At 37.6% G+C, this 13,296-nt stretch overlaps 1 protein-coding gene across 28 annotated transcripts in view; it reads left to right on the forward strand.

The window, feature by feature from the left end:
• DLGAP2 (DLG associated protein 2) overlaps positions 1–13,296 on the forward strand; it is a 454,967-nt gene that overhangs the window by 419,215 nt on the left and 22,456 nt on the right. For all 28 annotated transcript variants that reach the window (XM_014268518.3, XM_074538161.1, XM_026794791.2 and 25 more), the window contains one exon: positions 6,308–6,657. In XM_014268518.3, the coding sequence (XP_014123993.2) occupies positions 6,308–6,657 (350 nt within the window). The remainder of the gene's footprint in view (positions 1–6,307; positions 6,658–13,296) is intronic.

Genomic DNA, 13,296 nt, shown 5'->3' on the forward strand with positions numbered 1-13,296 from the left:
GCCTCCCAGGGCCAAAGCCCTGCTTTTAACCCCTGTGTATTCTCGGAGGTGTGTCCAAACCCCACTGGCTACACCAGGTGTCAGTATGGAACTCAGAACATCCATTGGTTTGACCACAGCATCCCAGAATTCCCACTCCTTCCTGGTCAAACCACCACAGGGACATAGTTCCCTCGCCTGCCCTACACCCACACACAGACAGTATTTCAATTTAAGTACAAGTGGGTGTTTAGAGGAGCACTCTGAAGAACTTGATTTACATTCAGGTGCCTGTCTAGGGTCAGGTAATGGAGCAAACCACTCTTTCCTTCTGTCCTGCCTGGGTACATACTGCTTCAGCACTGAAAGGAGAAAGAAGAGACTCCAATCAGCAGTGTAGGTTTTAAAGTCATCGCTGAGGGCACACATTGAAAATGGCAAGCTTGGATCCAAACAGACTGATTTACTGATTTACTTGGGTCCAAACAGTCTTATTCAACCTTTTCCTCATCATTGTAACAGATCCATTTTTCTTAATTAAATACCAGAGGCTACACATGTTACAACAAAGCATTTTGAAATCTTTTTGTTGTCACTGAACTTTAAAGATATAACTGATTCAAGAAGGAAACACCTTACTAACATTTCAGAATCTGACTAAGAAAAGCAGATTATTTTGTACAATTAAACTGGCCTGTTCGATACTACAGTCTGCTTTTAATGATATTTGGAATCAGAGACTGATGTAGATGAAAGATGAAAAAAAGGCATATATAAAAAGATGTGTCCCAACACCCTCTCTTTTAAATGGGGACTTGTATTTTTATTTTTTACATCCATGCCTTGTTAGAAAAATCATCAAATAATTAATTCTTTTTGTGAGAAATAAACTCTTTTAGTGTTTGTGATTTTTTTTTCTCAAAAGTCCCCTTTGATTTCTTAATGTTGTTTTAATGATCATTATTCTGTGTTTTGAGAAGTAACTGTTAGGCATCCATATGTACATTTGTTTTTTAGGAGTAACTCAGAATTTCTAATGACCATGATGGAGAACAGTGAAGAGATTTCAGGGCATTTCAGGGTAGCTGGAACTTCCAAAGGCTTTGACTAAAACAATGTACACCAAAGACTCTTCAATAAACTGAGTACTCTTTTGATACAGGGTTAGATTTGGTTGTCACCTTTCATTATGGGAAGGCCTCTTTTTTCCTCTTCTGAAATAATTTCAGGGTTGGTGTTGACTTTCCCAGTGCACAGCAGAAGATCCAGCTCCAGCCTGGGCATCTGCCCTGTGTTGCTCCAGGTGCTGTGGCTGCCCAGAGGAGCCCCTGGGACCTCTGCCTCCAGGGCAGCTCCCAGCTCCCTGCAGAGCAATTATCCTCCTGCTGCAGAAACCTCCCTACAAAACACAAAATCCAGTTTACTCCTGCCACCACCATTTCCTTTAATTGATGGTGCTTTCATGTAAATTCATCACCCAGCTAATTTTGTGATCTCAGCCTAAATAATGTTATTTTGACTAAGTGCTTAATGGTTACATTGATTTGTAAAAGCCCCTCAGGTGATTCTATCTTGCAAATTGGCCAAAAGTGGTGATTTATTAAAAGGCTGCCTTTTGAAAGGTGTTCTGAATGTCACCCACAGCCACTGCTATTTCATCAAATAGATCACATTTCTCCTACTGCCTTGTGTCTGTGAAGGTCTATGGCTAACCTGAAGTTATATCTAAATTTACTTAGTTTAGTAATTTTATTTCTAGTATAAACTTTGTTGGCACTGGAATATGGCTGGAATAACTGATTTCTATGGCTGTATCAACAGTAACTTTTAGCAAGTTTAGACAAATACAGTGGAGATAAAGAGGGATATTCTTCTTCCAGCTGTATCAGTTAAACTGTTGCTCATAAATGATCAGGAAATCTTCCTTGTATTTCTACTGTGTGTATCCAAACCATCAAATTGCAAGTTCTCCAGAGCTGGAATAATCTTCCTGGCTACTCAGCAGTATTGCCATAGTGCCTGATATTCTGGATGTGACTGATGCTGCCTGCCTGGCATCACAGAGCACATAAAGCAATTAATGTAGTTTACAGAACAGCTCATTCATAGCCACCTCTGTGCCAAACTCAGCACTGGTAGGCAATCTTGTGCATGTGAGGGTCTGGCACTTAGGATATCAATCCTTACAAAACTAATTTGATATTTTACACTTTTTCCTGACTGAGTGAGAAATTAATGCATGTTGTAGTGCATTGAACAATTTATACCTGATTTGTATCATTTTTTAATCTGGCCCACTATGAAGCAGCACAGAACCATTTTATTTATTCTCCATTTCTCCAATGCCCTTCCTTAAAGGAAAATCTAGTGGAGCCAATTGCACATATTTATGTTGAAGTGGGGCAAGTACCCAAGCAGTTAATACTTTTATTCAAGTAGGAGTCTGAAATATTCATATGGTTTAGAATTAGAACAGCTTGTCACCATTTTTGTAATTTTTGATTCATTATTATAAGGTAATAGAAGACAAAATGTATGTTCAGAACTTTAAAAAATATTTTTCCCACTTTATTAAATTAGGCAAAAAATAAATTCTGCTTTTTATATCAAGATAGCCTTTGAATAAAACTGGAAAGAAAATTTTAGTTTCTTTTTCTAGTTTATTCATAAAAAGATATATTTATATCTTGTGCCATCTGCTTTATTTTTCCTTGCATTTCAGAGCAGCTATAGATTTTGCAAACTTATTAACAGCATTGCAGAGGCCTGTTGCTTTTACTTTGCTTGAACCTCATTGCTCAGCAGCAGGACTGGCAAGAGAAATATCAGGAATATTCAGGATATGCACACTAAAACCACTAAAAAATTAAAGAAATCAGAAAACTTAAGAATTCAGAAATCTTTGGTCAGCACTAGAAAAAACAGGAGATTATCCTGGATTGACGTTTTACGTGTCCAAACATGGAGCGGATCTCTGGCATCTGCCCAAGTGCACAATTTAAATCTGTCTGAAGCCATCCTGCGCCAACTCTGCCCTCCTGGGGCTCTTCCACAGGCCTGCCTCATGCTGGCTCTCATCTCCTGCTGTGGTGCTGCCTCTGATGCTCAGCTTGTCTGCACTGAAGACAGGAATTCTCCATCCCAGTCCCATTCCCAGTGCAATTTTCACCACCAGTGCCCTGTGGAGCTGCGGGGCACTGTCCCCAGGCAGTGCTCTGCTTGCCAGGACTGCTGCCCAGCACCAACCCTCCAGCAAAGTCCTCCACAGCTCTGGAGTTTGCAGAATGATGACTAAAAATGGGGAAGACACAAAGCAGTGCTGAGGAGGTTTTACCTGCTTGCTTTGGACTAATAACTCCTAAGCTAAATAAAATATACAAGGTAGAGAATGGTGCAAAGGTGGCAGGAGCCCCTGTCCATCAGCAGAAGCAGATGATAAATAAAAAGTTCATTTTCAATTAGGAGCAGGAAATGTTTCTTCCCATATATGGTGTGTTGCATTTACATTTGCCAGGACCAAGAACCAGACATGATAGAAAAGGTTTATTGTTGATACCAGGACTATTCCCAGATGCCATTGCTAATGGAAACAATTTGCAAGTGAATAAAGTTTCATGCTTCAGACCTTAAGGCAATACTTATTTATTAGAAATCTAAACCCAAGCATGAACAGTAAACTGTGGGTTACTTTCTCCTTTAACAGGACCCTAATCTGTTATGTAGCTGTCTCTTAAGTCACCAACACATGCCAAGTTATCCCATTTAATTCACTTGAACCACTAGAATTATTAAAGCAAATAGAATTTGGTAGCAAGATTTGAGTCTCAAATGCAGGTCTCTATCCTCTTACTTGATTTTGTTAGTCTCCAATTAGTCCCAGATTTCTGTCTCTGAAACTGTTATTCCAGATACAAACTCATTAACAGTGTAGAGATGGATTTTTTTCATTTCCTGTTCAATATTTGATCTCTGTGACTGTATAGGAATTAATTGAATTTCTTCCGGCCATATTTCACTGTAAAAATGTAGCCAGTTTCCCACAGACTTCTAGTCTACTGGAAGTTTCTTCTACTTGTTCCAAGAACATCTGTGGGATTTTTAATTTCTGTTTAGTGTTCACGACCAAATGCTTGCCAGAACACTGCAGTTACTCTAATACCTGGTGGCTTTAAATCATGTCACTCCACTGAAATAATCAGACTTTTTTAGAATAAAATATTTAATCCTAGGGGGAGAAAAAAGGGAGGGAAGAAAAAAAGGCAAGAAATTGTTTTGGTTTTGCCACAGGAAGAGTTTTTCTTTTTCAGAAATGTAAATGAAGATTAAGTCAGCTAAGAAGGGCTGCAACAGCAGTTTAACATTTATATTCATTAGACAGAGAAGTGATCTGCTGCTCAAGTAGTAGGGATATACCTGCTTGTGATGTTTCATTATCACATTAACCATATGTTTCATTTTTCACTGCTATTCTTTTACATGAAGACAGATGTAAAAACAGTAAAGTAGTTATCACAATGATAACCTGTCTTATGTTACAGGTAAAATTGGCTTCCTGTGCTGGATATTGTTCACCCTATTTCACCCCATTTTCTCTATTTATAATGTTTCCCAGCATGTTGATCACTTGCATCTAAATTTGCGGAGAGTGGAGCAACATTATGGCAGCTCTCTCCTCAAATCCACTACTTCTTTAAACACTGTCTTAATTTTGAAGATTTACAGCCTCCCCCTTCTTCTGTGAACTTTCTGTACTCCCTAAAGCATCTGAAAAATACTGAGTTTTTTTCTTTCTTCTTAATTGCTGGTGACAAAACTGACAGGAGATAAGATTGGTGATAGGAGAACAAAATTGCGCTTCAAAAAAAGCACTGTCTCAGATAATGAAGAGCATGTTTCATGTGTTTTACATGTTTCACTCTGAGCAATTTAGCTCAGAGCAAGGCTCTAAATCTCTACCAGAATTGAGCGGCATCAATAGTAATTCAAAATGTTCTTTAAATGAAAGTTTTCTTTCCTAGCTCAGCCTTTCTTTCTTTTATGTATGATATCACTTTAATTTATGATTTTCAAGAGTCAGCATTTAAGAGTCACTTTCTCTAGACTCACTGTTCACACAGGCTGGCCTGGTGATACAGGCTCAGCAGTCCAAGGTGTTAATTCCTAAGCCAATCTCTTCATTCCAGATAGCTGAAACATAGCCTTATATAAAAAACACAGCTGGAGAGGCTGACTTCATTGCTCATCACCTCAATTCCAAGGTTACCTGAGTAACTCTTGCAATATCAATCCATTAGTAACACCAGACAGAGGCAAGCTTACTCCTGTAACTATACAAGAAGTGAATTGGACTTGGTTTCTCCATACAGGAATAAAGATATACCACAATGCTTTTTTTAATCAGTTGCTAATTTTATGAATTATGATTGTATGTACTTTGGGGAAAATACTCTTCCACAGCAGAAATATTCATATTAGTACCAAAAAAAAAAAAAAAAGTGAAAAAGTGTTTAGTGGGCTTAGACAATTAGAAAATTCAGCTCTGTGATATTAATGATTAAATATTAATCTCTGTGATTTTTTTAAATTTTGTAAGGATGCAGTATTGGCACAGTTCTGCATCTGTAGAGTTTTATTGGATGTTTTGTTGAGCCTTATGCTGGAAGACGTAATCTATGTTAAACCAGCTTCAGAACTGCTCTGCTCATCAAAGTCTTAATAGCTTTGCATATATTAGAATATTTTTAACATGCCTTGAATTTTCATTTATTAATGGTATTGAAAAAAATTTTAAAATATATGCTTCTTGCACAAGTAAGTAGTCAACCTTGCCTAATTCCAACCAGTGTACCTGGCAGGATTTTAAGAGGTTATAGTGTGGCAAACCATAAAGTAGTGTGGTATACCACAAAGCTCACAGACAATAAGAACAGGGGGAAAGAAAAAAATCTTCCTTTATTCCTTTTATGAGCTTTATCCCTTAATCTCAGAAGCCTCAGTGTGTTCTTAACCAGCACAAGTCTTAACACACATATCCTCGCTAACTCTCTTTCATCTTCACTGTAATTTGGGACTCTCATTTCCAGCCATTCCTTCTTCCTTGTTGAAATAAAATGTTTCTGTGGATAGCCATCTGATTCTGAGTGACACTTTCAAATAACAGTGAGGTTAATGAAGAGTACTACATTACACCATCATAATTTTTAAATAGCACAATCTTAAGGTAATTTCTGTTGTCAAATTTCCATCAGATTAATCTTGATTTCTCTCTTTCCTTTTTTATTTCTTTTTTTCTTTCTGCTTATTTTTTTTCTTTTAATTCTTCCCGTAGCTGTAACTTACACAAGTTACAAGAAAACTCCACCGCCAGTCCCCCCCCGCACCACTTCCAAGCCGCTGATCTCCGTGACGGCGCAGAGCAGCACGGAGTCCACGCAGGACGCGTACCACGACGGCCGGGCCCAGCGGATAGCGCCGTGGCCGCAGGACGGGCGAGCCATGTACAACTCCACCGACAGCCTGGACAGCAACAAGGCCATGAACCTGGCCCTGGAGACGGCGGCCACGCAGCGCCACGCGGCCGAGAGCCAGAGCACCTCCATACGCACCAGTGACAAGGCCATCCTCGTGACAAAAGCTGAGGAGTTCCTCAAGAGTCGCCGCTCCTCCATAGGGATCCAGGTAGTCTGTCATATACATCTGTATTGTTTGTCTTCTCTCTGTAAACAGCATAGAGTGAGTCATTCAGCTTCACTAGCTCTGATGATCTCACAAACAACCCCTGGCTGCTTAGCGGTAATTGCAATTCTCATCATGGCTGTGCAGAAAAGTCTTCGGCTAATACATTGTATCTGGGAGAAAATGAATGAATAAATCTCTAGGGAGGTTACCTGTCATTAACACTTGATGTGAAAATTATACTGCAGAGCTACAGGTGAACACCATGTTCATCTCCTTCCCTCCATGAATTAACAGTCCTTTTAATAGAATTTCACCAGCTTTAAAATTCTTTACTGTACTTTTTCCATTATATTTCTCTTTTGACCTTGAAAAATGAGTAAAGCCAGTCAATCTTCAAGTATCTACCTAAAAAGACACCCTTGTCCTTTTAGTTGTGCTGGGAAGAAGGCACCAAAAAAGAGAAAGAGGTGTTCTGCTGTAGATACAGCATAATTAGAGATGGCAAGTAATAAAAGAACATTAATAAACACAGTCTTTGAGCATTCTTCCATTTGTCCATCAAAACCCACAATATTTATTTTACCCGACAAAATGTATGTCAGACAGTGGAAAGCTTAGTCAAGTTCTGTTGTTTCAGGCAAATTAAATAAGACAATTCCAAATGCAAATTTTGATTGCTATTCCTTCTGCTAAATGCTAAGTGCTAGATAGCTAGAAATGGCCATTTGTTCAAACCCTTAGGAAATACCAAGAAGTAATAAAAATTGGAAAGCTGAACTTGCAAAGAATGCGAAGTCCCTTGAGACAGCAGTGGAAGAAAATTTAGGCTTCTGTTCTGCTGAATATCCCCTTTTACATCACTGGGTTCACTTTTGCACTTACTTTTGCTAGATTAGCTACAGAGAAGCTGACATTTATTTTGACATAGGTATTGTGGAGACAGCAACACAGATTTTGAGAAGGTAATCATCCGTGTAAAAACGCCCAGTGAGTGGCTGTATATTAGAAATATACAAGAATATAAAAGAAAGTATGTGATTTTCTTTAAAAAGTAGTAATTGCATTTCCATTAATTTTATAATATAATCACAGAAAAGTGTTTGGGTTAAGCCTATCACAGCTGCTGATTGAACTTTACAGGTTAACATTTTAGCATGCTGTAATTTTGCTGTTCCATAATGCATTAGACTAATGGGAAGGAATCGGCTTTGCCAGAAAGCTGTTTGTCCATTTCCTTGACAAAAAAGTATTTCATTCTGATTCTTTGGATGCAGAAAAGTAGAATTCAATTTAACAACCATGGCAAAATAGTCAGATGCCTACTTTTCAAATGTTTTACAAAGTAATTAGTGTATCTTAAATTGTTCAGAGAAGTAGCTTGGGAGATAACACTGAAAAGTTCAAAGGAGCAGCAAAGAAATCTTTGGCACCTTTTAGCTCCTAACCTGAAACTTACTATTCAGAAAGGAATAGTATCAAGTGTTGTTCTTATCTCTCCTTTACAGCAGCTGTGCATGGTGATATTTATCAATGTTGGAGTCTTGATTTGGTCAGTCTTGATATTCCAGCAATTAATTCTGGAACTTTGATTACATCACTTGATCCTGTTTATTACCACAAGTGACAACCAGTACTTTTCACTCGGCCTTGACCATTCTTCATATGTGCTGTGTTTAATCATATGTGCTTATTATCCACAAAAACACCTGTTTGCTTGGGGGTAGCAGCTCTTCCATAGCAGCTTGCCATCTGACACTTGGACTGTAACAGTGGTCCTCAGATGCACACATGGAGAAAGGCAAATGTTGTTTGCAACAGCAAGTTTTAGAAGGGCGAGCTGTTTATTATCTTTCAAGAAATACGAATTGCTTTGTTGTACCATTTGACATTAGATGATGTTGAATTTTCAGCAGTATGCTGAGCACATTTTAGTTGTTTGGGTTTTTTTTCAGCATTAAGCTTCAAACATCACATTAGTGAGAAAAATACATTTCTGCAGTATTTTTGAATAGGAAATGCATTTTGTTATATTGCTATTGCCAAGTTTGAACAGAAAAAACCCCACAAGGTAGAATGTTCTTATTGCAAACTACACAACTAGTAATTTGTATACTCAAAGTACAGTTGCAGTATTTAATTTCTTTTAGACTTCTGTGTCAAAGTACCTTGGAAAAGGATGTTTTTTATTTGCATATTTCCTTGATTGACTAAATGACTTGTTTTCTCATCAGCATGCCATGCCAGGGTAATGCATTGAATTTGCATTTATTTGCATTAGTTAATTTGCTATCAGGATGGCTAATTTGTTCATTTTTTACTGTTCCACTCCTTTAACACATTGCTGGGAGAATGTTTGCCAAGAGAGCTTCATACAGGAGCAGAGAGGAACAAAGGTACAGAGTGACCAGCAGTGCCACTGCAAGTGGAAACACAATGGACCCAGCCTAGGGCTGCTTTGAAATAGATGATTTGTGCAGTGTACATGTAGTGAATAGGAGTCCTTTTGAAAAGCCTGGCATGCTAGGAATGTGCCAGTGGGGTTGGTATTCTCAAGCACAGAGAGCCTGAGCTCCTGGAGAAGCACTGGAGTTGCCATACATCTGTAACACCTGTCTGCAGAGACAGGGAACAGCACAGATACACTGATCCATCTCACAGTGTGTTAGCTCTATCCCAGATGGGATTTTGAACAGAAAAATAAAAGATTTTAAATGAAGCTTTTTCAGAAAATAGCTGGGGGCTTTGGGGTTTTGGAGGTTTTTTTGTGTTTTATTTTTTCCACTGTCATATTTAAATCGACAAATATTGTCAGGCATGTCAATAGGCACTGGGAAAAATTGCTGACTTGTAAATTCAGATTCATTTCAAAATACTGATTTTGAGATTAAAAATTTATTCATCAATTGAAAGAATATGTGGATATAAAAAGAACAAGACTCTTCTGATACTAGTAGCTCTAAACTTCCTATCTGTCTTCTGTCATGACAGCAAAAGACTAATCAAAGTATGTGAATTAAAATGGAGAGTAGAGATTGTCAAGAGTAAAATAAGCACTAAATCAGAACAAGGTTGTTGCTAAGATATTTTCCAGGATTTTCCTTGCTCTTTTGCACACCCTGGTATATATGCTAACGATTAACATTTCAAATCTGCTCTACTTACAAACCATTTCATATTAAAAGCATTGTGAATGTGAAATATATGAGAAAACATGTCAAGGAATTCCTCCTATTTATTTCAAATCTTCAAAACATGCAGTCCTTTGTTTCTTCTCTATTTAAAAGACATCAAGGCTTTTCAAATTGAAGAGAAACCCTGGAAATAAATGAGATGGAAACAAATATTCTAAGTACGAAGGCTGATTCACGGTCATATTTTTGGAGACAAGCCTTAATTGTAGCATAGAGAATGGACTCAGTCATCTTCATTTATCATCAGAAGATCACACTTCAAAATACTTAGTGGGTTTTTTGTAATCTCCAGAATCTACATTGAACAAATCCTTCTTATAAATTAAAGGCTATATCCAGGGAGATTAATGCAATAGCTTCCTTGCCTAAGTTTTTTGTAACAAAAGGAGATCTTCTGCATAATTTATTTATATATATGTTTGTGTGTGCATATATATATATATATATATATATATATATATATATATATATATTATTCATGTCACATAGTAAAAACATTGTTCATGACATTCTGCACTCTCAAACTAGAATTCCCTTTTAACACAAAGCATTTTGTACCCGTGGCTACATGTACTTAGATAGGCACCTACATTTTCTTTGTACAGTTTAGGTTATACCATCTTTGTCAGTGATCTGCTTCAGTGTATACACAGCAGTCACAATAAATATTTGCATTGATTATAAGTGTTTGGATCATAAATGATCCAAAGCTACAGAGGTACTGTTTATTCTCCTCTAAAATGTCTGTTAGACTATGCTTTTGTGAGAGGAGTGTATGAAGTCCTTTGCCTGGAGAAGTCAGTGAATATTTGTTGGTTCAGAGCAATTTGCCGCTTAGCATTAAATGTACCAAAAAAAGTTATCAGTGACCTCTACTGTGTACATTATTCTCTTGCTAGAATCTCATATAAGCCTGACATAAATCCCATTTCTAAACTCTGGCTTATTTTTAGTAAAAAGTCCTTTCTTAAAAGATCAGAGGAAGTTTTCAAGCTGCTTCTTTTGATAATTAGCAGTTACTGTGCCATGCCACATATTTGAGTAGTCCAGATGTTCAGCTGGGAAGTAACAGAGTGGCAAAATGGAGCTCCGTGGTGAGACAAAAAAAATCTCACAAGCATTAAAGTAGAGGTTTATTTTGCTGGTTTTCTAAAAATTATTTTGAAAGAATTTATGTTTTTAGCTGGTTAAAATCTTCCATCAGTTAAGGAAAGCAATAGCTATTAGTACTGTAGTTTTATTTGAAGTGTTTTCCTACTTTGAAGTCACTGCATACAAATAAGGTCACCCCATACCTAAGAGTGGTTATCTAAATTCACAATTACTTGTACTTGATCTAGTGTCAAAAGTAGTGTTTTCTACTCTGTTTTAGTCTTGTTATCACGGAGAAGTCTATGCAAGAGAGGAAGGGTGAATTATTTCCCTTCCTGTACATCATCAGAGAGATTGTTTATTAAACTCTAATTATAGAATAAATTGGTTACAGCAGTGAAAACCCATTGAGGGCAGCGACGTCGCATGGGGAGAGATAATGTGGCCTGAAGGACTCTTACTGCTAATGCTTATGAGAGTGAAGCAAAAGCCAACAGGTTAAAATCTGTTTTCTTATGCATAGAATATATTAACTTCAAGTCTACCTTTGAGACAGTATGCATAGAAGTTTTGACTGGAATTTTTAGGATGCTGCAATGTTATTGCAGTTGCAGTGCTGATGTTTAAGACAAAATGCCAATTTTAAGAGACTTTTGTTCTTTTTTTGGCAATGAGAGAGGAAGCTGATTTACTCTCTGAGATCTACTCCTTTCTTCTGCTTTTGATATGACTGCCTATTTTTTCTTTCCTCTTTTGTGTGAGATTCCATCAAAAGCAGATAAAGATAAAATTCTTCCCATTGTTTGCTTTACTGAGACTGTGGGCCAATTTGAAAATATAAAGGGTTTTATAACCCAGGTAAATATTAAAACAATAATGAATCAAGGACTATAATAACAGATTTAGTGAAAGTTATTTGAGTTTCAACAGTCACACAATCAAACCAAATGTATTACTTTTATCCTCAGCTCATTTGAGTTTAGCCTGGCCAATCAGATGAAAGAGTTTCCTGCTGTTTTCTAGCAGGAGTCTTTATAATATCTGTCATACAGCAATGCAATTTATTTGTTCATATTTTTTCTTTATGATTGCAAATTACTGTCTTACTTTCCACTTTTGCTTGTCTTGGTATTTGCCTCCATTTTACATTTTGCCAGTTTTTACAATATTTGCAATGCTAGATTTTGCCTGCACACGCACACAGACACACAAAAAACTGGCATTCTCCTTCTGTTACAAGGCATAGTGAGAAAATGAAAGCATTAAAATATCAAGGCAATCATCAGGTCGTTTATTTAGTGTCAGTCTTGGCAAGCTGGAGGGAAGGACAATTTGGCAAGACTTTATATCTAGAGATATGTAATATAATTTTAATTTTGACACCTGGATCATGATTTTTCTGATAATTTTTTCTAATAAAATTTTAGAGCGTATTACTTCATTTGTGCCTGTGAATTCTAGGTATCAATTGCATATTGGGTAAACTACTCAGGATTATATCTCCAGGTGAAATGCCACTAAGTAAATACTTGAAAACAGACCAATAAAAGCTTTTTCTCGATGTGTTGCATCAATAGAAAGATACCAACCTGTTCCAAATAAAGGTAAAAGATGAATCTGCCTCCACATATCAGAAGCAGAGTTCAAAAGAAGACCTGCTATTTCTCACTAAACCAAACAATGTAGCTGACAAAAACAGGTATGTTTTTGATATGCAATAATGAAGAGGGGTGTGTGTTGCAAGTCTACCTGCTTTGTTCCAGAAAAAATTGATGGACCAATTGATATTCTCTGTAGGGGCCTTTCCTTGTTTATGTATTTGGATCATCATGTTTCCAACAACATTACCTCTGAGCTGCTGAGCCAACTCCATGGAAAGCTAAAATCTATTCTCTGTCCATTGGCTGCTGCTCACCCCCAGTGTTACAAGCTGTATGTTGCCCCCACAACTATGATACCCTTGACCCTCCTTACCCTATTTCTGTGTTCAGGAACGGTTATCCTAAGGATATCACTCTTTGAAGGAAGTGCAGTTCTTTGGAATGGGCTGAAGGCAAAGACTGACCTGTGAGGAGATGTCAGCTTGGCTTCATCTCTCTGGCTTTGTCTCACGTCTGAACTGGCTGCAATGTCCTGTCCTTCTGTGCTGAGCCATGTGAGTGAGCAGAAGGCCCTGATAGACCCTTTGCTCCCACCTGCTCAACTGCTTCAATCTGGTCACCCACAAAACTCTTTTCCCTTGTCAAACCTTCCTGTGTCTACATCATCGACACCATTATCCACAGCTGCAGTTCAGTTGAACATGTTCAAGGAACTTGATTAACAAGTGGAAGTAATGAGAAATTACTAAGGTCTT

This window comes from Zonotrichia albicollis, chromosome 3 (genome assembly GCF_047830755.1).
Source record: "Zonotrichia albicollis isolate bZonAlb1 chromosome 3, bZonAlb1.hap1, whole genome shotgun sequence".
In the NCBI taxonomy this organism is placed as follows: Eukaryota; Metazoa; Chordata; class Aves; order Passeriformes; family Passerellidae; genus Zonotrichia; species Zonotrichia albicollis.